The 26046-nt window shown below is 32.7% G+C and overlaps 4 protein-coding genes and 2 non-coding genes across 11 annotated transcripts; 2 read left to right on the forward strand and 4 right to left on the reverse strand.

Moving 5' to 3' along the window:
- The first annotated feature begins 1430 nt into the window (after nucleotides 1-1430).
- LOC130798387 (replication protein A 70 kDa DNA-binding subunit B-like) lies at nucleotides 1431-5494 on the forward strand. The gene is made up of 10 exons (XM_057661336.1): nucleotides 1431-1804; nucleotides 2169-2315; nucleotides 2418-2621; nucleotides 3259-3436; nucleotides 3511-3781; nucleotides 3863-3965; nucleotides 4044-4168; nucleotides 4275-4495; nucleotides 4591-4751; nucleotides 4843-5494. The coding sequence occupies exons 1-10, from the start codon at nucleotides 1674-1676 to the stop codon at nucleotides 5168-5170; spliced, it is 1869 nt and encodes a 622-aa protein (XP_057517319.1). The 5' UTR covers nucleotides 1431-1673; the 3' UTR covers nucleotides 5171-5494.
- Nucleotides 5495-6136: 642 nt separating this feature from the next.
- On the reverse strand, nucleotides 6137-6207 carry TRNAG-GCC (transfer RNA glycine (anticodon GCC)). Its single transcript has one exon. It is a non-coding gene; the product is annotated as a tRNA-Gly (tRNA).
- A 501-nt stretch (nucleotides 6208-6708) lies between these two features.
- Nucleotides 6709-6781, reverse strand: TRNAK-CUU (transfer RNA lysine (anticodon CUU)). Its single transcript has one exon. It is a non-coding gene; the product is annotated as a tRNA-Lys (tRNA).
- Nucleotides 6782-7585: 804 nt separating this feature from the next.
- On the reverse strand, nucleotides 7586-11542 carry LOC130798389 (protein POLYCHOME-like). Of its 5 annotated transcripts, none has more exons than XM_057661341.1 (3): nucleotides 11311-11541; nucleotides 10430-10750; nucleotides 7586-8630 (listed from the first exon to the last, which is right to left on the reverse strand). In XM_057661341.1, exons 2-3 carry the CDS (start codon nucleotides 10739-10741, stop codon nucleotides 8262-8264), a joined length of 681 nt encoding a protein of 226 aa, XP_057517324.1. In that variant the 5' UTR covers nucleotides 10742-10750; nucleotides 11311-11541; the 3' UTR covers nucleotides 7586-8261. The 5 variants fall into 5 exon arrangements, with proteins under 5 accessions (XP_057517324.1, XP_057517325.1, XP_057517322.1 ...); XM_057661342.1 differs by having other exon boundaries at nucleotides 10430-10764; XM_057661339.1 differs by having other exon boundaries at nucleotides 10430-10769.
- Nucleotides 11543-13780: 2238 nt separating this feature from the next.
- Nucleotides 13781-20081, reverse strand: LOC130798388 (glycerophosphodiester phosphodiesterase GDPD6-like). 2 transcript variants are annotated; one of them, XM_057661337.1, is made up of 9 exons: nucleotides 19893-20081; nucleotides 17817-17995; nucleotides 17119-17302; nucleotides 16956-17030; nucleotides 16750-16859; nucleotides 15473-15691; nucleotides 15037-15192; nucleotides 14178-14352; nucleotides 13781-14090 (listed from the first exon to the last, which is right to left on the reverse strand). In XM_057661337.1, exons 1-9 carry the CDS (start codon nucleotides 19909-19911, stop codon nucleotides 14038-14040), a joined length of 1170 nt encoding a protein of 389 aa, XP_057517320.1. In that variant the 5' UTR covers nucleotides 19912-20081; the 3' UTR covers nucleotides 13781-14037. The 2 variants fall into 2 exon arrangements, with proteins under 2 accessions (XP_057517320.1, XP_057517321.1); XM_057661338.1 differs by lacking the exon at nucleotides 15037-15192 and having other exon boundaries at nucleotides 19893-20063.
- A 1602-nt stretch (nucleotides 20082-21683) lies between these two features.
- LOC130798391 (uncharacterized) lies at nucleotides 21684-25984 on the forward strand. The gene is made up of 3 exons (XM_057661347.1): nucleotides 21684-22055; nucleotides 25027-25106; nucleotides 25224-25984. Exons 1-3 carry the CDS (start codon nucleotides 21915-21917, stop codon nucleotides 25291-25293), a joined length of 291 nt encoding a protein of 96 aa, XP_057517330.1. The 5' UTR covers nucleotides 21684-21914; the 3' UTR covers nucleotides 25294-25984.
- The last annotated feature ends 62 nt before the right edge of the window (nucleotides 25985-26046 follow it).

Here is a 26046-nt window from a genome sequence, read left to right on the forward strand (position 1 = left end):
ACATTAGAAAACGAAGAGAGTACTACTTTAATCTACTATTTTTATTCATATATTATAAAAATTGTTTTTAGCCTTTATGGTATCTTTATTATTTATAAATACTCTATTACTTTAAACCTACTATGCACAATTTATTATCTCCGCGTCATTTAACAATACTTGGACAGTTGGACTATATGACTGAGATGTAGTCGTTTATATATAAACTTCAATCTCTAATTTAGTTGCTACAAATACAATCACTGCACCAAGCCACCAACTATTGTTCACTAATTGATCATGTGTTGCATATACTTATTTATGTATACCTTAAAGTGTAGTTAAATATGAGATTTAAGTGATTTGCCATAAATGTATACTACTCCGCCCTCTTTGGATTGCATTAAAGAGAAATTTGTGTATTTTTAAAAAAGTGGTAATAAATGAGGAGAGAAAATAGATTGTATGGATGAAATTAGAAGAGAGTTAAAATGTATGGATGAGATTAAAAAAAAGTGGTGGGCTATTGTCCAATAATATAAATAATACAAATTAAGTGGGACGGACTAAAATGAAAAATGATGCAAATTCAATGGGACGGAGAGAGTACTTTCGTAAAATAAATTTTAAATTCTTTTTTCATATATAAATAAAGATATTAAAAGTTATTAGGTAACGTCAAAACACAAGAGCATAACAACTATAAAAATCGAAGAAAATGTTTTTATGTTATTTTTAATAGGAAAAATTATCTAGAATAACCTAATTTTTTCATGGCTTTCTTACATAATAATCACATCTATTGATTAATCAAAAATTATCCAAACTTTAGAGGAAAAAACCCGATAATCAGATGTCTTGCTATAGCAAGTTTTATTCTATAAAATGATAAATTAAATGGATTCCGGCCCGGAAAAGTAAGCAAGTAGAGCCCTATTGATGAATGAAAGAAAAAGTTTATGAGCCCTAGCCCAACCCTAGACACTCTAAGATCCTTTTTCAAACCTGCTCCTATTTTGAGTCAAGACATAGATAAATAGACACATCCCATTCTACTGATGGGGGGCGCTCATAGTGACTAAGGGGGTTGCAGCCAAGTTGATGGGTAGACTGATCAGATGAAAAAATGTAGAATGGATCAATAAAATGTCGAAAAATCCGAGTTTTTTATCGTTCAGAATGTTCTACTTTAAATTTTAAAATTTTTCTCTAATTTTAAATTAATTTTGTGTTTATTTTATTGGTAAGTTATCTAATATATCAGGTCATATGATTACTCAAGTTTACTCTAGAAAAACCCCTTTGAAATTAAAATTATTTATAATTAATCAGTAGATTAGATTATTGCAAAAAAATAATTTTTTTTTGATTATTTAGGGTAGTTTTTCTTTTTAATATAGGTATCAAAATGAAACTTAAACCCACGAATAGGCGCCAAAAACAAACGTCTTGAACAATTCGCAAACCTTCAAAGTTACCCCCAAAGAACGTTACGGCGGTGAAATGAACTAGAATGGCGCCACAATTACACCATACATAAAGATAAGCAACCATTGTTTTCCCTCCATCTCTCACTTCTCAGCAGGCAGCAGCCTCTTCTTCTTCTTCTTCTTCTTCTTCTTCATTCATCTCCCCATCTACCAAACCTCTCTGAAATTCCTTCTGCAAAAGAGACGAAGCTAGTTTTAGATAAAATGGAGGCCATGACTGTAACCCCAGATGCCATTTCCAAGATTTTAGCAAACCCATCTCCGGATTCATGTGTTGATCTTCCTGATCTTGTTATTCAAGTTATTGATTTGAAGTCTGTTGGTAACCGTTTCATGTCAGTTTCCTTATCGTTCTTTCTCTTATTTTTTTCCAGTTCATTTCGTGTGTTGTTGTGTTATTAGATCTATTGATTTTCATCTGAGTCTGCACACATTTCTCTTACTTTTGCCCGCATGTATATTAATTACGAATCTGGCAGTTTAGGGTTTATAGAATTTGATGTCAAATGTACAGGGTTAGTCATGAAACAACAATGTTTTGGGTAATTTCATAATTGTGAATGCTTGAATGAGATTGATTTAGTTGATGTTCTTTATGGTGTTAGGGTTTTTAGTTGAAGTTTGCTTATTTACTGTCAATGCCATTTGCAATTTAGTTCATCTGGCGATTAATTTAGTTGTTTGATACTATTGCTTCAGGTTTACTGCATTTGATGGAAAACAAAAGCTTAAAGGAATTCTTCAATCAAGTTTTTCAGATTTGGTGTCTTCTGGATCCATTCAGAATCTGGGTCTTATTCGAATTCTCGATTACACACTCAATGACATCCCAAATAAGCCAGAAAAGTAAAACCCTTATTTTATTTTCACTTACGAACTATTGATTTTTATTGTAGGAAAGTGAATGTTTTCACTGGTTGTTAATTCAAAAACCTGATTTGTGTTTAGGTATCTGCTTGTAGCTAAGTGTGAAGCCGTATCGCCTGCCCTTGAGGCGGAGGTGAAAATTGAGGAGTCTAGTGTTGTGTTAAAGCCACATAAAGATCTTAATGTGAAAACCGAGGTCAAAATTGAAGATTCTGGAATTTTGTTAAAGCCTAAGCTGGAAATCGCTAAATCAGCTGCTCAGATCATTCATGAGCAACGCGGAAAGTATGTTACTCATGTCCTCTGATTCAAGTAGTTAATATTGTCTTTGGTTTCTTTAATTTCATATATTTTTGCAATGACCCGTTAAATCATGTGCCTTATTGACTTGAAGTTGTGATGGTGTTTATTATAAAAGGTTGATCAAAGACAATGTTTATAATCATAAACAAGTGTAAAATTGTGTACATATGATTCTTTAAACTCCGTTTAGGTGGAAGCCATTATGTTATTGTGGTAGTGCAACGTAGTTATAATTATGTTATAGGGGTAAAGAAGCTGTGATTGCGTTTGTCATAAAAGGTTAATCAAAAACAATGTTTTCAATCGTTGAAAAGTGTAAAATTGCAGACATATGATTCTCCAAACCTTGTTTAGGTGGGAGCTATCATGTTATTGGGATAATGAAATGCAGTTATGATTATGTTATTGGGGTAAAGAAGTTGCGATTGCGTTTGTTATAAAAGGTTAATCAAAAACAATGTTGCGTACATCAAATTCCCCAAACCCTATTTAGGTGGAAGCCATTATGGTAATGGGGTAATGGGACATTGTTATAATTTTTGGTTGCGCCATGTTGCGGATGAATCTAACAGCTGCTAATTGGCTAATGATTTTAATGGAGCATGGTATTATATTGCAGTGAAGCACCTGTGTCAAGAATGGCTATGACTCGTAGAGTTCACCCTCTAGCTTCTTTGAACCCCTACCAAGGGAACTGGACCATTAAGGTTCGAGCCACGAGCAAGGGGAACTTGAGAAGCTTTAGGAATGCTAGAGGAGAGGGGAATGTCTTCAATGTTGAGTTAACCGATGAAGATGTAAGCAGAACAATGCTATAATGAGTTGAATTTTATGTGTCCAATGTTTAAATTGAATTTTTTTCCTTATGTAGGGTACTCAAATACAAGCAACAATGTTTAATGAAGCTGCTACAAAGTTCTTTGACAAGTTTCAAGTAGGGAAAGTATACTACATTTCAAAGGGAACATTGAAAGTTGCAAACAAGCAGTTTAAGACAGTACAAAATGACTATGAGATGACCCTTAATGATAATTCTATTATTGAGGAAGCTACTGATGAAGGAGTATTTATTCCCGAAACAAATTTCAACTTTATTCCAATTGATCAGTTGGGTATACATGTAAATGCAAAGGATGTTGTAGGTAGGAATTCGAAATACAAATACTTTGCCTGGAATCCATAATTGTCTTTTAGTGTAGGATTTATAACAATTCTTCTTGCAGATGTAATTGGAGTTGTCAAACATGTGTCTGAGACGATGAGTATCAGGAGGAAGATCAATAACGAGATGATTCCAAAGCGGGATATCACTATTGCTGATGAATCGTGAGTGTGTTATTCCATCACTTGCCCATTTATTATACTATCTTTTTGTTCGAGATCTAAAAATATACCTAATTGCAGGAAGAAAACTGTTGTGGTTTCTTTGTGGAATGATCATGCCACTACAGTTGGACAGGAATTGTTGGATATGGCTGATAAGTCTCCCGTAATTGCCATTAAGTCTGTCAAAGTCGGAGATTTTCAGGGTATGATCAATTCATCAATAGAATATGGGTAGAAGAGGATTTAAGCTATAACGAATAGAATAGAAAACTGATATATTTCGTTCGTTTTTTGAATTGTTGATTACAGGTGTTTCATTGTCGGCAATAAGCAAATCTATAGTAAAGATTAATCCTGATATTCCCGAATCAAAGAAGCTAAAGTCTTGGTATGAATCTGAAGGTAAAGAAACTTCAATGGCTTCTGTGGGTGCTGGTATGACCCCTTCTACTAGTGGCGGAAGGTCAATGTACACCGACAGAGTCTCGATTTCACATATCACAAGCAACCCATCTCTGGGAGAGGACAAGGTACTGCATTTACCCATCAAATATTCACTATTGATATGAATTCTTTCATATAAAAGTACAAAAGACAGATCATATTTGTTGATTTTTTATGGCAGCCTGTATTCTTCAACATAAAAGCTTGTATAAGCTTGATTAAGGCTGATCAAACGCTGTGGTACCGGGCCTGTAAAACGTGCAACAAGAAGGTAACTGAAGCTATTGGATCCGGCTACTGGTGTGAAGGATGCCAAAAGAATGATGCAGGATGCAACTTAAGGTTAATTTTTCGTTATCAAGGCTTTGGTTTTACTGCGTTTATTTGATCTAACTAGAATCGGAAATCCTAACTTTTTTGAATGAAAATTCAGATATGTTTTGAATGCAAAGATATCGGATGGTAGTGGGGAAGCATGGGTTTCAACATTCAATGATCAAGCTGAGAAACTTATTGGGTGTTCAGCTGATGAGCTTGATAAGCTGAAATCACAAGAGGAAGAAGGAAATGAGTACCAAATGAAGCTAAAAGAAGCAACTTGGGCACCTTACACCTTACGAGTAAGCGTTGCACAAAACGAGTACATGAACGAGAAAAGACAAAGGATTACTGTAAGAGCTGTTGCACCACTTAATTATGCAGCTGAAACTAGTTTTCTGCTAGCCGAGATCTCGAAACTGAAAGCCTGCCGGACCCAGTAAAGTATAACAAGTAGTTTTGGGTGGAAATTCAGCAGTAGGTTTGAAAGGAGTGTTTATTTCTGGTGGAAGGTTTTGATCTTTCTGTGAATCTGATCAAAGTATCTAATCAAACTTGATTATTGTGTTTTTATGTAATATATGCATTGCAAATTTTAGCAAATTTCTTAATGTTGTTTTAGTTTTACCATATTGCTAAAATAAAACACATTTGCAGCATGCCATCTATAACAAATAAGTAATACCAATATCAATCCATCATAAATGAATTGCTTCTATACCAAATCTGCCAATATGTGGTACTCTTCCTGAGGTAATAAAAAGGACATACTTGGAGTGTTTGACTATATATATACTTTTTCGTTTCATTATAATTATTACTATTAGTGATATTTTTTCACACAATATTTCATAATCGGATGTGAGTATTTTAGAACGGAGGAAGTATATGAGTATATGTCCATGTTCGAGTAAAACATAATATGCTTTATCGGATTTTAGTCTTAATATTTCATCATTATATTTATAAATTATAAATTAAGAATAATTAGTGTTTTGCCCACCAGTTGTGAACGATTTGTATTACTATGATATCATAAACTAAACTTTGGACGAGTCGGTATGTGTTTTTTTGGCATCTTTTTAGAAGAACTCATACTAAATTGATTTTTTTTTTTTTGCACTTTCTCAAAAGGACTTGTACTGTACTTTCCAACTCATATTCTCTAAGTATAAGATTTGTACATGCTATTTTAATGTATACTAAATTATAGGTATTTAAAAGCAGTAAATTAAAATAAACAAATAAGTACTAATAAAAGATGCATGAGCATGATATTGCAAATTATTTGTGGACAAAATAAAAAAAAATAAAAGCTCGGATGCGCTCCATATTTCCTCCGAAATGATCAGATATGGCGGACCCAACTGCCACAAAAGCAAAAAATCATCATTGCTTTGCACAATAATTGCACCAGCCGGGAATCGAACCCGGGTCTGTACCGTGGCAGGGTACTATTCTACCACTAGACCACTGGTGCTTCTTGTTTGCATTGTTAAAGATTTTATATTTAGTTAGTGTATTTTCAAATTAACAGTGATGTTTATGCAATGCAATGAACACATTTTGTCAATATCTCTTTTGATTATCATCCATGGAAGTTAACCCTGTCCCACATTTCACTTTTTAAATGAGAGTTTTTCAGGTTACTTGTTGGTTGAGGTGTTCATTCAGGATGATTTTGGGTTAGATATTTCAAGTCGAGATTAAAATCGATTTATGTCTAAATTGATATTTACATCATGATAAATTATTTTGAGTCAAATCAAAGTCAATTTTGATTGTAGAAGGTCAAAAAAATAGCAAGTTTAATCTGTTTTGTAATTTATATTTTTATTTCTATGTTAAAGACTTAAAAACGACGTATCAGTTTTTTTTTATAAGAGCTTTTTTATACAAAACTTAAGACCATTTGGATTCACCTAAACCAAACAAAAACAAAAACACTCGACCCACTCCTAAGTTAATTATGAGTCAATAACGCCCACCGTGGGGCTCGAACCCACGACCACAAGGTTAAGAGCCTTGCGCTCTACCAACTGAGCTAGACGGGCTACTTGTATTATTAAATGCTTGATTTTTATCTTATATAATACTTATTACTTCTATAGTTCCTTAAACAAAGAAAGCTGAGAAGTGAGAAGTATCCGTCCTTTTCATCAATTAAAAAGGTGTTATTTTTAAGATAATACAATGTGAAAATTTGATAATAAATAAAAATAAAGATTGAATATAATATTAAAGAATCAAAATACATAGATAAAATTAAATAATATGCAAAAATTCGTTTTTATACAATATAAAATCAAATAATTACAAAATAAGTTTGTTGATGATGATGATAAAAACACTATAATTTAAGACAATTTGGTGAAACCAATTATAAAATCAAGAGTTTAATAGGTTTTTTCTTTTATATATATAGTGCTTGGTACATGTACCTAACTTATTATTATTATTATTATTATTATTATTATTATTATTATTATTATTAATAGGCTAAGAATTTATACTTGTATTTCTCTCCAAAATACAAATTGCCATTACATCTTAGTTGCAAAAAATCCTCACGATTAGATTAGAATTATTTATAATAATTCAACAAGTATCTGCTCTAATAAAAGATCATCTCTTAGCGAAATAACCTCATCTCTTAGCGAAACAACCTCAAAACAATGAATTTATGTTTTTATAATTTATATTAATTTGGACATTTAAAAACATTTTAATATATAAGAAAAGTTATATTTACCTGAGAAAAAAATCCAATTTTCTAAGCACTTAGATAAAGGATGAATATCAAAAGCTTGACACCATTTTCTAATGAAATAAAAGCTAATCAAACATCTCTGATCCCACTATAAAAATACAGCCTAACAACTAATACTAATATTTACAAAATCGTGATACTTTTTCGGTAATCTTCAACAAGATTGAAGATCACACTAAAATGTGTTGCATCTATAACTACATTGTACAAAACATAAAATTGCTCATCCCTCTGAGTTTGCGATTGAAAATAACATGTGAAAAGAAATATTATTTTCAGTAGCAAACTCAAAAGGACAAAAAAAAATATTAGCATATGTATATAATCATCAGAAGATGATACTATATTGGTAGGATACATGATCATCAGAAGATGATCTCCAAGATCCATTAGGCCAATCTCCTCTTTTCAATTCATCCCTTTACTCAACTCAAACTGTATGCAATCTCGTTCCTACCTTCTTCTGGATGAGTTTGTCAACTTTTCTATTTTAGTCTGTTCCTTCTACTTTAGCTAACGTCCTAATTACTTTCTTCCATTCTTATTCACACGTTTCCTTGCATCTTCTTAATACTTATGCAATTCTAGTTTGTTTGCATCATCAAGAAGACGGGGGAGGATGTGTTTATATCACTGTCACATGATTCACTAATCTCTTGGTGAACCGTGAATCAAAATAAGCGAAATATAGTCGTTTATTTTAGGGTCATTTTGAGCGAATCGCGAATTCAAAAGGCGAATTATGTAACATTGGTCTCTATGAATCATCTCATGGACATCAAAGTACGCACTTTCTTCTCTCTTTCAGCCTTCTTGGCAGCAGGTGTCCTAGCAAGTTTCTTCTGATCTTCCAACCAAATTTCCCTTACCTTTTCTATTGAATCGAGAAGCCTCTTCTGAGGAGTAAGGAAATTGAGTGGCTTGTCCTTGTTATCACGAATTCGCGGTGTCTTCCATAGATGAGTGGCAGTGAAAGGTTCAGACTTCACAGAAACAGGTAGAGGAGTTGAAGAACCAACCTGTTGGTCGAGTTCAGAAGTGGAAGCTACCATTGCTTCTGCATTGGTGTTCTCTTGAGGTAGTGAAGCTTCTTCTGTGGTCTGATTTAGTTCAGCTCTCCTGCTTTCAATGGCCTGGTACATCAGAACAAAATAGGTTGTTAGTTTATTGCTACTTGCTTGTGTTCAAAACTTAGTCTATGTTGGAAAATAACCCATTTGTGATCCTATATCAAATACATCAAAGAATTAGAGAGGTTAACTATCATATATATTTGATGGGCTATTTTGGATGGAACCTCATCGAATTTATGTGCAACCAACTTTTCTTTTGTAGGGGTCTTGTTGTGTACAAGCTCTATAACAAATTCATCAGTCTACTTATGAATGAGTTTTGCATATGAAACATGTGGGGTGGAGGATGAGTGGATGAGATTAAAAGAGAGTATGAATTTGTGGATTAAAAGAGATCACGGAGACCTTTATTGAAAAAAAATGGTGCAAACTAAATAAGACAATTCAAAATAAATATTTAGTGTTAAATGTAAATTATATGTAACAAAGGGAACATGACATAATAGACAAAATTTCATTTTGAACTGTATCTAATTTGTCTTCATTCTTCAGCATAGAGCAGCTGTATACCAAACTAATTTCTCTAAACAGAATAAATGAATCATTTTCTCCCCTCACTATCAAAGAAGCTCTCACAAAAGATGCTCAAAAGAGTGACTATCGTGTGCTTGAACGAGGACACTTTTAATTGTAGAGACACGAGATTTAATCTAATGTTGCTCGAACGAGCAACATGCCTTATTGCTCCCTGTTTTTCACACCTCTATTTTTAATGCTTTTGATGCTTTTTTAATTAATGCCTCCACAGTAAGGGGTATAGATAAGCCTTAGGTATCACATTCAAATCCTTAAGCAAAACAGATTAATCCTTAGAATTCTCTCTCTAAGGAGTCGCCTGGAATCCCCTTATTAAATAGGGGAGTAAAAATCTGTGGGGCTAAATTTACCACGAGATACTACTATGGAGTGATGATCATTTTCAGTAAGTTTGGTATTTTTATCTGATTATTACTTCTTTTTGTATGCGCAAAGTTATAGGTTAGTGAAAAGAGAGCATGAGGACTATGAGAAAGAAGTAGAGATAGAAATACCATTTGTGATGGAGGAGATCTGATAAACATCAAGGATGATGTTGATGATGGCAAAGGAGATTGAAAAATATGAAGAATTATGGTGAATTAGTGAAGTTGCCATTAAAACCAAGGTGAGTATGGATTTACAGGGAAAATTATATTTTTTCTAGGTCCCCATGGGGTAAACATTCACCCTAATTTTAGGGTATTAATTTACACTGATGATTATTTACTATAATTCCAACCACTTAGATATCTAGTGAAGCACTTTATTCCCCTTAATTAAATACCACTCTTTTACCCTTTTTAGGCGATCCTAAATGTAATTTTTTAAGGTTCATACTTCATAGTTTGAACTCCAAATTCTCTAACTATTATCAACCATAGCAACTAGCTATCAAAGAAGACATATCGACATTGGATCGAACCTCTAAATCTTTGTGTTGTATATTGTATTGTTTTACTTGTTTAAAATTTTCAAATATTTGCTTACTGATTTCAATATTCATCAAGAGCATCCTACCTGGGTTTTAGAACTTAATCTTGCTAGAACAACCTAATTCATTTCATATCAAATAAGAATGACTTTCCCAAGCTAAATCATATTGTTATCCCCATTTCTAAAATTCAAAACCAACCAAACAGCAGGTTAAAATTTAAACAATCATACTTTATTAGACCATTAAACAAATCAATCACACCAAACATTAAAACATCTCAAACCATCATCAATTAAAAAAAAATCACAAAAGAAAAATAAAATTCATATGCAAATATCATAATTACCCTCACAATAGCAGTAACATCCCTTAGAGGAGCTCTTGGATACCAATAAGGCAATGTACCGCTTCCCCTACCTCGTCCACCACCACTCCTAGGTGCTCTGTTTCCCTGACCAGTCACCAATGGCCTCTGATGAATCCATCCTTGCTGTCGTCCTCCTCGAACTCCAGCTGTTCTGCGGGGCCCATGTCCAGATAACCCGGCCCAGCGAAGTCCAGGAATATCCACAATGAGATCAACTCTTCGTGCAGCTCCTTTGTAAAGACTAGATATATCCACGGGTCTTGGTAACCTATCTCTCGATGGTATTGGCATTTTAAGCCCCTACTTCATTTACACTTCGCTAAGCCATCATTGAACATTTCATTTACACTTTCATAAACTATTTTTATGAAATAAGAAGACGCAAATTATAAATGTTTATTAGTATCCTAAGATAATTCATACCCACATACTATTTTGCATCAGAAAATCAAGTTTTTACAAAATTTAAAGAAAATCCAGAAGAAACAACCTTAATTATAGCATTAACTAATTATTTTAATTCAGATGATTACATTTGATTAGAATATCATCAATTGGTAAAATTAAAAGAGAAGAATCATGGATTAGCCGGTGGTTGAGCCTTGATTCTCACCACTTCGACTAATTCTCAAGCCTAACCCGAATCAAAAAAATAAAAAAATAAATAATAAATAAAATTAAAATGTACAGAATATATACCGTTTAAGTATATACCAAATGACGTTTCAAAGAAAATAGAAAACCCAGAAAAAAGGCCATAAATTCAACTAAACTCATGGAAATAAACTAAAATAACAACAAAAAATAAGTTAAAATGAAATAAACTGAAACGAATGAAATTCTGAAGAACAGAGACATACCTAGATGAATTTCTCTGGAAAAAAATATACTTCTATATTATGGTTATCTGAATCATGAGTAAGAAAGAAAAAGAAAAAGGAGGACTGGTAGAGAGAGAAAGTGGCGAATTTCGAATGAAGAACTCCAGCAGGTTTATGGGTTGAGATTTCAGAATTTTCATTTTTTAATGAATTTCAAAATTTTTGACATTTGTTAAAGAGCGGGATATTGCTAATTTGAAATTGATAATAGTATGTCTTGTAGGAATTGATTCAACATGCTAATTCGATATATGTTTAACTCAAAATAAGAGGTTACGGTTGAGACTTTTTATTTTACCTTATTAATTAAATGTGTCTATTTAATTTAATTTTTTTATCAAATAAGTTAGATTAATGTCAACATTTCAAATTTGAACAAAATTTGTAAAATCAAATTAATTAAACGAGTTAATTTCAAGTTAAATCAATAAGTGTAATCTGAATTTAATCAATTTAATATTTTGCTATTTTCATATTAAATACCAAATGAAAAAATTATAAAAAAAAGTTTAAAATTAAGGCCTAAAAACTCTAAACGAATTAAGTGATTTTCAATTGAATTAATTAAACAGATTAATTTTAGACCAGTTATTTATATATAACCTAAACTTCAATTCGACTTAATATAATCTATTCACATACCTATATAATAAAATGAGTATTTTATTCTCCAACATTTAGAGTATATAATTAACAAGTTATAAGTAGACAAGATCCCAAAGAATTTAGGTTCATATTCCAATTTTATGCGTTTGATCATTCACGTTTGACCCACTTTCTAACTTTCCTGTCAGACAAGTGGCATTAAATTGTAACTTTAGTCAACCTTTTTCCATTTTTTAAATATATAAATAGATATAACTATTTTATTAATTATAGATATGAATCATGAATATTCTAAATGTTTTAGTCACTCATATATCTAAGGTCGATTGGGTCATGAGTATCACTATCACATTAAAATAGAATAGTCTCAATGTTTAGAGCAAAAATATTATATTGCATTATTGCCTGCATATTAAAAAAGCCATAAAATTAAAATTAAAAAAAAATCGATAAAAATATATAGATAAAAATTGTAAAAGGTAATAAAATTATTTACTGAAATAAAAATATAACAAAGTTAGTTAAAGAGATCTACTAAATTAGATGTTTTTTTTTTCTAAATTATAATAACTCCTAATATGTTTTCAAATTGATATTAAATGGATTGTAGATCTAACTTTATTAACTTTAATTATAGAGCAAAAAGTATCCTAGTTTTGAATTGTTTGAGTTACATTTAGCTTTAAAAATTAAAGTAGTATTTAGAAATTTACTTTTAATTTGTATTTATTTGTAATTTATAAATTAAAATATAATTATGTGAGATCTAATTTAATTATTATCTATATGTAAAGACTATTATAATTAATTATGTAAAATTGGAGATAATAATAAATTTATTACATTGATGCATGTGGCCAAACAAACGGACAAATTAATTGAATTGGAGGAAGTATATTACTCCCTCTGTTCTTTTAAGTTATTCCACTTTACTATAACAGGTAGTTTCATAAGTTCTTCAACTTTAGAATACTTTCTATTTTTAAAAAGTTTTTATCTCACTTTTACCCCTTAAAACCCCCTTTTCTTTTAATATACCTTTTTCTTTTATTTATAATTATTTTCTCTCTCATACTTTCAATACAATCATTACTTTACACTACTATTTAATTAAAATAATACCCACTACAACCTCATACTTCTAATACAATCGTTACTTCACACTACTATTTAAATAAAATAATACCCACTACAACCCAAAGATTCTATCTTCCTTAATATGTGTGAAAAACCCAAAGTGGAAGATCAAAAAAGAATGGAGGGAGTACTACACATTTTCTTAAATTATTTATTAGTTATTTTTACAATATATTCATGTGATATCTTGTTAAATTCATTTAATGCTCAATTTTAATTATAAAAATTTTTATAGTGTTTTGTAATGGGTATTTAAAGTTATTATGACTCAAAATTTACTTTAATAACGTACAAAAATTAAAGTGGATAAATAAAAAGAAATATTGAGCATCTATATAGAACCGAACACCAAGTCCCTATTCATTGCTGGAGTTTTTGTGTGCGCAAATTCTGCATTGCAATTTCATTACAAATAATTTGAGTATTTGACCCAAGTCCAACAATAAGCGAATTTGAGATACAAATGTTCAAAATTAACCCGGTTAATTAAAATCAAGCCTGACTCAACTTGATTCGAATAACGCAAATATAAAAATTAAATTTGATTGTAGATGTTTATATTTTAGATGCATACAAGAATCATAACTAACCTTATCGGAAATATCATATCTAAAACCTATTCGAATACCTGAATTCACACCTCCGATTCAAGTTAGTATTGTTAGAACATTATGAGAAATGACAAAAGACAACAAGAGTAAAAAGGTTCATGTCTTTCAAATGTACTATAGTGTTCAATATTCTCAATCTGAAGTACAGGAACAAAGTTTATACTATTCTTTTCTTTTTACAAAAGTATAGTGGAGGATGAGCTTTTTCAACATGGCTCCCCTGGAAAGGAAAATAACAACATGATAATATACAACTAAATGAACAAACAAAAACCATTCAAAACGGTGTTACAATGTAAATAGGAGTTGTAAATCTGTCTCAAGATGAGGGACTCTTTGGCCGCACTCTTCTTTATGGGTATGAGTTGTTGCCTTCTTTCCCTCCCCGCACCCTGATCATAGTTCCTATAAGTCGAGATATACTGGGTAAGATGATGATAATGATGATTGATGATGATGAAGATGATCGGGCAACAAGTCATAGTTAATCACCATTCCGAGAGAGAGGAGATGTCCATTCTTGAAAGCTATGAAGGCTTCCTGTGAAATCTGTAAAGAGGCCATCCACCTTCATTTTGTTTATCCAAAACTCAAATTCTTGGTATGGATCTTGATAAAACTCGAAGTGAAGGTATTGATTCTCATTTCGAAAGGTATAAGGATGAACCTGTATCAAACAACGATAAGCTTTTGAGCGAAAATTCAGATGGCAATGAACGTGTAGAGTGAACGATTGTGAAGGTTTATGCATTTGTATGATTAATTTGCAGGAAATGAATATACACTAAACAAGTCCGTCTCATTACCCAAACGTCATATTTGGCTTCCGTGAAAGAGGGTTTTGGAGGTCTGATGTACGCAACTTTACTCTTGTGCTATTAATAACGAAGAGGTTGTTTCCGATTGATCCTTGGTAGCAAATAGCCAAATATCCATTGCACTTGATTAAATGAGCTGATTGAACTAAAGCACTTCCCTTTATACGAGCTCGAGTTCACATCGTTGAAACATCTAGGAGCTTGAGCTCAAAAACAAGGAATGTCCTTGTCACACAGATAGATGGGAAATGTCAAGAGTGTTTGAATCGCAACTTGATTTAACCCGCATCTAGCCCATGTTAGTAGTTTGAAAAGCCGAGAAAGTAAAAGAGAACTGTTAATGATAACAAAGAGGTTGTTTTTGATGATGAAGCACATAAGTATCGGTCAAAATCTCATATTTCTAGATTAGTCCCATGAGAGACTTCTTATCAAATCGATAACATTGGTAACAAGAGCGTATACGTTCATGCCAAAAGCTACAAGAAATTGGTGTTCAGATAACGATTAAAAGAAGGGTTACACTTACACACCTGGAGACTATGAGCATGTGCCCTGACAACCAGATCTGATGGGGATTGCAGATGATTGTTTACCGTTGGAACGATAACATCCTTACATGGCCCGATACCAACGACATAATTTTTTATGTAATCAAAGTACGTATCAGAAGTGACATTCCAGAGAGTCTACAGATCAAAAAAAAAATATCATACAGGATACATCAATGCACATACAAGCAAGTTATACTCTCTTGAGAGTAGAGGTAATCATTCGGGTCATTGGGTGAATTTCGGATCAGGTGTTTCGGGTCGTATCAAAATTGAGTCTTGTGTTCACGTTGATTTTTATATTATTTTAAATTCATTTTGAAGTCGGGATCGGTTTCAAGGTCGGGTACATATCAGGTCATTGGGTCTGTTTTGAACACCTTTACTCGAGAGAAAACGAGGAAAAAGGGGTGGAAACCTGATTAGTATCTTCAGTTCGCCAAGCTGTGTCACCAATCAAGAGAATTTTGGGAAGATCTGTCTTATTTGATATGTAGACGAGCGATGATGGAGCAAATGATTGAACAAAACAAGGTTGTTTTAGCCAATCTTTTGATAAATACGAACCCCTGTAACCATGCTTGTTAAGGGTATCAATAAAAACATCCTCGAACTTCTTTCCATTAGGCCATTTCACCTGCGGAAAGCATATCCGTAAGATGAGGAAGAGAAATCCCGTTTGGGGGAAGTTGACATTAGATTTAAGATAATCATCTAAGAGGGTTAGGGGGTTTGAAAGTAAGCAATTTTAACCTTATGATAACAAAAGAGGTTCCGATTGACGCATTGCTAGAAGCATCAACAATTTCACATAAATAAGAATCACGCATGATATAGAGTCATTTTAGTTAAGTCTATTATAATCAGAAACTAAAAAACTATAAAGCTTAGGCTCTACCGAAAAATGGACAAAATAATAATTTTCGTTTTTGCATAATTATTTTCAACAAATTATCAAGTGGAAATTACAATGAAGATTAGTGGAGCATGGAATTGAGGGCAAGGTGTCCACCAAACAGAAAATAGAATTATAACAAATTAATAAAAATATTTTAAAATCTTCCTAACTATTGAGAACCACCCACCAGCCTTTGCCCATAATGAACTTAGATAAAAATACTTTGTCCCCCAACAAACCACTAAACAGAGAACCAGGACAAAGATCCAACCACACAGCAAATAGTTTCCATAACACATTTTGTCATGATAAATCTGGGCTTGTACACAAAACCCATACAGAAGGAGAGTTGATTGCATAGAAACTCGATGAGGTTTCACCCTTGGTATTAGAAGAAGTAGGCAGTAGCCCATCATGTATATACGTCAGTCAAACTCCTTCTGATTCTTCGATACCGGATCACAGGTGAGTTATATGTAACATGTCGCAATAATATTTCTCCTTATACATCCAAAAGGACCAAAACAAACAAACCAATATGTAGCCGTTCTTAACATCTAGCGAAAATTGGTATTAGAAAGAGTAGCCCAGTATATATGTATGTTTGTCTCTCTTTACGATATTGTACCTCTATAAAAGCTTCTTTGGAGATAGTTATGATACTGCTTTTTGGAATCTTTTTTTGATGAGAATTCTGATTGAAAATTGTTTGAATTCCCATTGTAGAGATTCCTCGTATAGTCGTATCAATAAGTATTGGATGGTGAGATAAGGAGTTTAAACAAGAAAAAACTTACATGCTTATTGATAAATATGGGATCTTTTATCTCCGGATATATCCCGACAACTCTAGGAGCATCAAGTGCAATGTCAATGTACTCTTCAAACGTAATAATAGGAAATTTTCCTGCATAAAGAGAATATATAGATATGTGAACCATAAAGGTAAACAAAAAGAAACAAAGAAAGTACTGGCATTCGGATAAGAAAACCCTGTACACACCATTATACTGTTGATCCCTAAACGAGAATCTCTGCTTAGCTCTCAGAGTTTGAAGTTCCTTCCAAGTAAAATCAACTGCACGAGATAAATATAAGTTGAATACATGAGCCAAAAGTTGATTTAGAAGAAAAAAGGGATATTTAAATTAATGGCATTGTCAAACCAGTGAAAAACCCAGTAATATTAGATCCTTGGACTTCATAGATCCTTTTGCGGTCGGCAAACTCCTTGTGATCGGATATATCGGTAGTATTATCTAAAATTACATCATGGTGACATATAAGTACACCATCTTTAGACGATAGGATGTCCGTTTCTATGAAGTCTGCACCTTCGTGTATTGACCTCTTCCAAAAAGAAGACAACATTGTCACATAAAAAAATATATACAGTCTAAAGTCGCGAAATAAATCTCCAAAGTTAACCACAGACTAAAATTTTAGGAAATATTGCTTCTAAAAGGCCAACCTCTAGCCCGTCTGTAGATAAAGGGCTAACCTTGGTGTTTATTCTACAAAGGTCCAACCCTTTATCTACAGACGGGCTAAAGATTAGTGCAAGTAATTATAAAGGTTCCAAGTTTGATTATCTCGCAATACCCGACTGGCTAAAGATTAGCCTTTCTTAAAGATTAGCTTATTGAAATGAATAATTATAAAGTATGTGAAAGAAAATCGGTTTCAAGTTCATCCAAAGGCTTGATCCATTAAGACAGAAGCTAAAGACAGCTAATATACTGTAATTTGCCTAGCATAATTAACAGAAATTTCAGAAGACAATGGCAATAAACAACTGCATAAGTATACAGTATGAGAATGATAAATGAAATTTGTTCCTTATAATCATAGATGTCGGACACACCAAATATGCAGCCGCAGTTTCCTCAGGAAATTCTCCATTAGAACCTCGATGTGCAAGGTTGTAAGGTCGTGAAGTCTGCAAAGGCCGCTTTGAAGAACTATGGTCTATGCTAGGAAAGAGATATGAACGTCGAGCACTACAGCGCACAAAAAGTAGCAGTAGAGTAAACAGGACGGTACCTGCAAATGTAGAGAGTGACTCATATATATAATACTCTTTCGAATTTCAGGATGCCACAACAATTAGTCTCTAGTACCAAAAATCCCTTCATCCCAATAAATTTGCCCCGCTGTTCAAAAATATGTGAGATCTTTGTGTGGTTAACAAGGAAAATTTAAGACTGAGTTGGGCTTTGTTCTCTTCTCTTTGGCTACATTTTGCAATGGAGTGGGCTTCTTAGTGTGGAACATAATGTTGGAAAATAACCCAGATGTGATCCCGCATCAAAAAATTAAAGAGAAATTGACTAATATATATACTTAATGGGCTACTCCTCCTAATACCTATTGCTTTTAGGCTGAAAACTCATCGGGTTTATGTACAGTTAACTCTCTTCTTATGCGAGTCTTGTTGTGTACAAGCCCGTTACCAAGTTTATCATGGTATTAGTGCAAAACTAAACTAAAGTACTAGAGTTACGAGTGTTGTTACAAGGTAGTTAGAAATTAAAAACTTAGCAAACCATGTTAGTCCAAACTTAATAGATAAATGTTAAACTAAACTTATTAGCGCTGAAATGTACAAAATTTATTAGTATCAAACAAAAATTCATGAGAACGGAGCCTTAGTTCTAGGATAACAGGCCACTTTAAATGTGAGCTTTCCATTATAAATCTTAAGGATACCCACCAAATATCAAAGAAAGAATTACTATAGAAAAGTGTAGATGAAAAGGAATGCATGATCAGGGTACTTAAGCATATTCTTCAAATATGATCCCAAAAAAAATGTGTATTATCCTAGGGATGGCGGGAATACAACTTTGAAAGACATCTAGATGATCCAATAGACTTCTCACATAGTCACATTAACTGTGAGGAAACTTATACTTCATGTATAGATATAAAGTATAAACTTACAGATAGCTACAATACTTGTTAGAAATATGGAAAGCTATTTTGAATCATTACATCAAACGCGAGATTTACTTGGGGATCGAGCAAGTGTGAGCTTGAAACTTAAAAGCTTATATAGCAGCACAATGATGTCAGTTATGTCAAAAACCCTAAGAAGCTCAATATTATAGTCTATAGACACAGTATAAATGCCCGTGAAACATTCACAATAGGGATGCCAATGGGCGGCCCTCCCCCATACCCATATCCACCTAAAATTTCCATACCCATCACCCATAGCGGGTAAAATTTTATACTCACGCCTACGCACCTGGGTATGCATTCAAACCTATCCCCACCCACTATGACCAACTGGTTATACCCATGATTTACAGTGACACAATCTAATTTCGAATCTTAATCAGTGACAATGAGTCATTTCCTTAAGGAATTTTTAGGAATTTGGGGCATTTTACCAAGAACAAACTAAAATGAAACTAATTCTATCAAATTTGATTTGAATCCAATTTACCCTAATTGACATTATTATTTGACATACACTTTGACACAAGGCAGCCACATACAAACTTCAAAGATTTTACTATTAATCACAAGATTACAGAGAAAAGTTTAAATCGTTCTCAACGTGATAAACCCATAATTCTTTTAAAAAAAGCCCCATAAAATAATTAATCACCAGAAATATGAAATCATTAGATATAAAGACAAATAAGAAATCTAGAAATGCCATAAATTAACAAACCCAGAATTTCTTTTGGAAAATATCAACTTGATTGTTGTTCATCCTTCAGTAAGATTCAAAATTCAAGCTCACCAACTGTTTGCTACTTTAATTTCCTGGGTAATTGACTAATTGATAAAAGTAGATTGAAAATATTTAAGCTAAGAAGTTAATTAATCTGATCCAAAGTATTGTATAATAGTAATAATAAAAACAAGAGCAGAACAAATACTAGAAGGAATTAATTTAAAAATGCAGAAGGTGGGAGTTGATACTTACAGTTAGATAGAGAAGCCATAGATAATTTTACAAGGTTTTTGCGACAACAATGGATTTGATTTGATTAGTTTAAACATGGTGGTTTCAAACTTCCACTTTGGTTGACTCCTTTGGTGGAGTTGAATTGTCGATGAAAAAAATAAGTTCAAATGATCTCATGACTGTCGATTCTTTTTTTCTCCAATTAGGCAACGTATTTCTCTTTTATCCATTATATTAACGTCAAATAAATACATAAATTTAAAATTATACATATAATAATAAAGTACTTATACATAAATTAATTTTTAATAATAAATATTAACTTAATTTAAGCTTCTTTATAAGTTGGGCCTTAAACGATTGCACCTCAAACTATCTTAGAAACGGCCTTATTTTTTCTTAGTTCAATAGTAATATATCAAATCATTTGGCATAAAACTAAAAATGAGTTTAAAATCAGTTTGAAAATATAGCATAAAATCAGAAAAAACCTTATATAAGTTTGAATAATAAAAAGCGAATAAAAATTAGTTGAAATATAATCCTTAGTCGCCTAATTATAGTTCATAAAAGTATTAAGAAGTGTTGGAACAAATGGAAAAATTGTTGTTCTAAAGTAGAATAAATTAAAAAATGTAAGGAGAAATGAACAAAAACGAAAAAATTTAGTATGCGTGAAATCTCAAAATGTGTGTTCTATGACTATAAAATCTATCCAAACAATGAATAAAATATCATTGATGATCCATAGTGTTCTTGATTATAACTTACAATTAATGAATCTAACACTAAGATCGCTCAATTACAAAGAATTTCGGTGAGATAAAATTTTCAATTCTTTCTCTAAACCCTAATTTGATGCGGCAAACTCTCTACAATTGTCTTATAATTCTTGAGAAATTTACGGTTTGAATCTTAAGTAAATTCACTCTTATTGTGTGGAATGAGGTGTAAGGGTATTATGCCCAACGAATATAACAACACTTAACATAACTCATATACAAAAGTGTAAAATTATGCAGTGACTTTTTATTGTGAAGTTGCTCGTTCAAATCTTAATATCATCGTTCAAGCAGATAATGGTAGGAGCTTTTGTTCTTCATACCACAATTACTCTTCCTTCACTACACTTTGTTTACCATTCTTCCTAGCTCATAATAAAGCATTTAACACCTCCTTGCAATACACTATGACTTGATCATGAGACCTACACTCAACAAGAAGCCTTTTATTCAATGAATCATGAATGACTATTGGAATATTGTACATGTGTGGAATTTTATAATTTTGTGCAAATTCATATTTAGGAAGTAATTTTCTTGTTTAGTTGCACATAAAAATTATAATTGACGCTTATCAACGCTCATTGCTAATTAAATTTTTTCTCCAATTCTACTTATAATTGGAATTTCTAATCCCGTGGGTATCAAAGATGAGACATGTAAAATGGATAAAAATGATATATCCACGTGAATAGAAGAGTATAAAAAATGCATCCACCATAGGCCATCCGCTTACCTATTTTTGAAATTTGAAACATATATGAAGATGGAAGAGGGGTGGGTATTCGCATCCGCTTACCTTTTTTTTTTCATCACTTAAGGCAAATAAAGTTCAAAAGAGCTCTTAATTTAGACAAATTCTTCATTAAGACCATTTACACTGAAACGACTTAATATGAGATGATTTAATATTTAATTTGAAAAGAAAATAAAAAAACGACACAAATCAAGTATTTCATATCCAATTATATTTTTAATCTTTTTAAACGAGCTATTTGTATGAATATTTGCTAATTGATTTAACAAAACATTTTCCTAGACAATCAATGAACTTATCAAAAGCCAACAAAAATCTTTCATTACGTTCCAACAAAACAATTGAAAGCTTAAGGATCGAGTCTTATTTTCATCATCAAGTAATACTTTCTGCAGAAGTTTTGAGTTCATTTTCAGCTTATCATTCTATTCCTTCGGCTTAAATTGTTAACGAACAATCACAAAACAGCTGCTGTTCGAGTGGGAGAGAAGATAAAATCTGATGAGTACGAGCGAGTCGCCGTCACAATCTCCATCACCATCTCCGGTGCGGAGAAGAGAAAGTCCATGGGGATTGCCGGAGGGTGATCACCGTCAACCCAAACCCCACCGTTGTAATGATCGTGCTGAAGATGTCATCCAGGTTTTTCCGTTTTTTAGAACCCTAATTTATTTAATCCCCTTTTGTACTATTTTTATCTTCATTACGTCAGTGTTGGTGAAATTTAATTTGGATTCTTGCATTTCGTTCCATCATATCCTCATCAACATGCATTTTCTCTACTTAATGCTAAATTGCCAAGAAATTTCTAGCTTGCTTCGCCTGATGGGGAAAGTTTCATTGTTTCATGATTCCGATTTCAAATCTTGATTGATTGATTATTGTATGATTGTATCCGTATTATTTGCACAAATTCTCAAATTAGATGGTGTCGCTGATGTACACTTATTGTTTTAAATGGATCACTTGCAACCTTTAGAGTCATCACTTATATTGTAAACTAATTATTTTTATAATCTTAAACTCTTAAAGTGACACCATAAGAACCCAACTATGACACAATCTGGCTGGTACAATATCCAGGCCAAACTGAATTCCAGTAGGAACTGATACCCAAGACTTAGATTATATAGCAAGACCCATGGAGCAGACAAAGTGTCTTAGGGCAGCGACCTCTAGTCCTATCTACTTTAGCTCTGGGGTTTGGGGGCAATTTGTTTGTAGTTTGTACTAGTTTTTATGGATAATTTTAGCATAGATAGTCTTTTTCTTGAGGATAGCATAGATAGTCTTGAAATCAGGAGCAATAGACAAAGTTATTACTTATCAAATCCTTACCATAGCTGCACAGGTTTTTCCTGTTTTAAGATAAGATGCTTAATGGCAATTACTTATCATTTATCAACAATGGGAAACACAATCATGAAATATGCTTCCACCCCCCCACCCCCCTTCCCCCCAAAAAAAAATCTCTTAAGACTAAAAGAAGATGATGTATTACTTATGGATAGTTATTGAAAAATATTTATTTTACTTGGAGAATAAAAAATAAATATCAAAAATCCAACGCCTCATCTTCACCTACCTTCAGATCTGTAACTTAGGAAATGTAAAAGTGACAATAGGAGGAAAAGTGGTATATACATGACCGGACAATATAGAGGGAGTTGTATCATTAACGTAGGATGTATGACTTATGAGTTATGAGTCATTTACCATGAGCATAGAAATCCAAATCTCTTATACATGCTCCCCCAAAGTAAAGTACCCAATAGCTGGGATAAGTGGATGATTTATCCTGTTCTCTACTAGTTGAGAATTGGAATAAAGTACATCCAGCAAACACTAGGGATGACAATTTAGTCCGAATTCGACCCTAGTCCGACTCGATTCGAGAAAAATAATCCGATTCGAGTCCGAGGAAAAAGTTATCTGACACCGACTTTACGATCCGAGTCCGAGTTAGAGACGGACCGGAGTTGGACCTTATTAAAATTCCGACACTTCGACTCGACTCTGACCCTAAAGGAAATCCGATTTTGAATTTGATTTTTAACTCAATATTTTATTTCCTTTAAAACTCTAGACGTAACTAATTCAAGCTCTCTCTCATACTAATTGTAATTTTCGATTTTGAAAAACTACTTGGTATTTTTATTTAGATTAATCAATCAAAATACGTCAAATCAGATCAAGAGAAATAAAATACGCCAAATCAAAATGCGAGAAAGTTTTGTTAAATTGTAGTATTAGGACTATTTCTCTTGTTAAAATTGAATTCAAAGTACATATTTTTTTTGTTAAATTGTATTTGAAAAATATATTTTGTTAACTTTGTATGCTTTAAAATCATTAGTACAATATCACAACGATAAAGTTTGATAATAATCCGACTCCGTTGGAGGTCCAAGAGTCCGAGTCGGGGCAAACTTGGAGTATGCATAATCCGACTCCGAGTGGAGGTGGACTGAAAAAAAAAGTCTGACTATTATCTGGAGCAAAGTCGGAGTATGTAAAATCCGAGCCTAGTCTGACCCATTGTCATCCCTAGCAAACACCGAATAAAGGAAGGAATTTGATATCCTTATCCCACTGTTATCTTATTATCAAATAAGCTGTTCTTGTCTTATTTATGTTGTCTATCCCTCTTCTCTTGCACCAAAACATAGATTAGCTGAGGATCCGTAGAGAAAAGGTGGATCAACATGTGCATTATTGGGCTAGCTGATAATCATTTGAGAGGAAAAGAGACTCAAAATGTGCATTTTTTATTCTCGGAGGTACTTGAAGTTTCAGTCATGTCATCATCCGCACACAAAAAAGAACCATGGATTTTTCTTGATCAATTTGCCTTTACCGCTCTGTTACCCTGAAGGAGCTTGAGATATTCAAATATAGTTGGGTCTATCAATCATATATGTAAAGAGTTCAAATATAGTGGATTGATTTTGTTTTCAGCATTCTGATTTTTTTCTCTATTGAAAGTAAAGTACAGCTTGTTTGCAACACAGCTTAGTCATTGTGTACTATCTACAAGTATCACCTTTAATCTGTAAAATCAATGTAGTTTTTTCTGTTAAGCATTGTGCTTAAGCAAACAAAAAAGGAAGACCACAAGTATATGTATAGCACACGAATTAAATTATAAAATGGCTAGAAAATATGTACTGTTTCTTTGGTGTTTCCTTGGTAATTAGTAAGGAGAAGGCGGGACTCAAAAGTTAGTTTGCAACTTCCTTTTAAATCATTACAATAGTACAATGTTTTGGCTTCTTTAGAAGGAAAGAAGAACGGATTGACGGTTACCCACTTTTCATCCCGTCCCTCTCTTGATGAGGGAAAAGAGACCCCACCCCGTTGGTTGATTGAATTCATTAGATGGAAAGAAGAATGGTTTGGCTTTTTTTTTTTTCTTGTTTTACATGCGAATAATGTCTGTAGTACCTAAAATTATAGGGAAGCATATTGGCATGTTAAACTCTGAATCTAATAAATCTTCTGATTCAGATACTGGCTATAGTACTTGTGCTACAGCCTTGAAAGTACAATTCCAATATATTTGTATGAATTTTTTCCTTGATATGTTTAACAAGCTGTTTATCTCCTATTGCAGGCTTGTTTTGAAGGAAATCCATTTAACACTGTTCCAGGCCCTTTTAAGCTTTTCTGGCGATGCATGCGCTCGAAACCTGGGTAAGGATTTTATTCACACACTTCCTGTGTTGGGAACTTTCTTAATCTTAACACTATTTTCTTGCCATCTGAAAATTTACAATGGAGCTGGATTCCTGATGCTTTGATTTTATGCAGAGAGGAGCCGACAGAGCCTTTCTACTACTTGCAACTAGATCCGCCAAGGAGAGAAGTTCAGCTCGAGTGAAGTCGTCAATCATTACTCAATTACTTGCATAGAAATGGGCCACCAATCGGGTATTGCGAGATGATTAAACTTGGAACATTTTGAATTATACACTAGTGCTCTCCTAAGCTCCTTGTTGTAATTGGAGAGAGATTACTGAATATGATGTTCATGTTATTTTTACTCTGAAATTAGAGTTTGGTGCCCTGAGCCTTGTGAACCTTGTTTCCCCTTCTTCCTCTTTTGACTTGTATTTATTCTTAAATCAAATTAGCCCCATTGTCAGTTGTCAATACTCAATACTATCAATGATTGCGAATTCGTGCTGATTCAACTCAAAAAACAATGTGGAAATTTTAAAGTAATTGCATATATGCTAATGACTTATGAAGGATAAGGAATGAAAGAAGAAGATATGAATGGGGACTGAAATTTTCTAGAAATTGAGAGCATTTGAACAGTTTTGTTATGTTGATAACTTGATACTGAGAACAATGTGTATTGTGTTAAACAGAGTTTTATACTACATATATGTTGTAGTTTCACTGATGTTTAGGGTGCTTTATATATGAATATTGTAATTTCACTGATCTTTAGGGTAGACGGTGGTCAACTTTGCCAATGCAGCTTCACATTTGGGTGATTCTGAACATTTGTAACATATTCCTTCCGTTCTATAATGTTTTTCTCGTTTATTTTTTTTGCAGTTTTCAAAACAAATTTTAAATCTATTTTAAATACACATAATAAAAAAATATAAAGAAGGCATAATAA

This window comes from Amaranthus tricolor, chromosome 13 (genome assembly GCF_026212465.1).
Source record: "Amaranthus tricolor cultivar Red isolate AtriRed21 chromosome 13, ASM2621246v1, whole genome shotgun sequence".
Lineage (NCBI taxonomy): Eukaryota > Viridiplantae > Streptophyta > Magnoliopsida > Caryophyllales > Amaranthaceae > Amaranthus > Amaranthus tricolor.

Coding starts and splice junctions, on each gene's coding strand:
- LOC130798387 (XM_057661336.1), top strand. CDS start 1,674: ATGGAGGCCATGACTGTAACCCCAGATGCCATTTCCAAGATTTTAGCA. Junction 2,316..2,417: donor ATCCCAAATAAGCCAGAAAA/GTAAAACCCTTA, acceptor ATTTGTGTTTAG/GTATCTGCTTGTAGCTAAGT. Junction 4,169..4,274: donor CAAAGTCGGAGATTTTCAGG/GTATGATCAATT, acceptor TGTTGATTACAG/GTGTTTCATTGTCGGCAATA.
- LOC130798389 (XM_057661341.1), bottom strand. CDS start 10,741: ATGCCAATACCATCGAGAGATAGGTTACCAAGACCCGTGGATATATCT. Junction 8,631..10,429: donor ATGTTACTGCTATTGTGAGG/GTAATTATGATA, acceptor CTGATGTACCAG/GCCATTGAAAGCAGGAGAGC.
- LOC130798391 (XM_057661347.1), top strand. CDS start 21,915: ATGAGTACGAGCGAGTCGCCGTCACAATCTCCATCACCATCTCCGGTG. Junction 22,056..25,026: donor GTGCTGAAGATGTCATCCAG/GTTTTTCCGTTT, acceptor CTCCTATTGCAG/GCTTGTTTTGAAGGAAATCC. Junction 25,107..25,223: donor TGCATGCGCTCGAAACCTGG/GTAAGGATTTTA, acceptor GATTTTATGCAG/AGAGGAGCCGACAGAGCCTT.
- LOC130798388 (XM_057661337.1), bottom strand. Junction 16,860..16,955: donor TAGGGATCAACAGTATAATG/GTGTGTACAGGG, acceptor CTCTTTATGCAG/GAAAATTTCCTATTATTACG. Junction 15,692..16,749: donor CCATATTTATCAATAAGCAT/GTAAGTTTTTTC, acceptor TGCTTTCCGCAG/GTGAAATGGCCTAATGGAAA.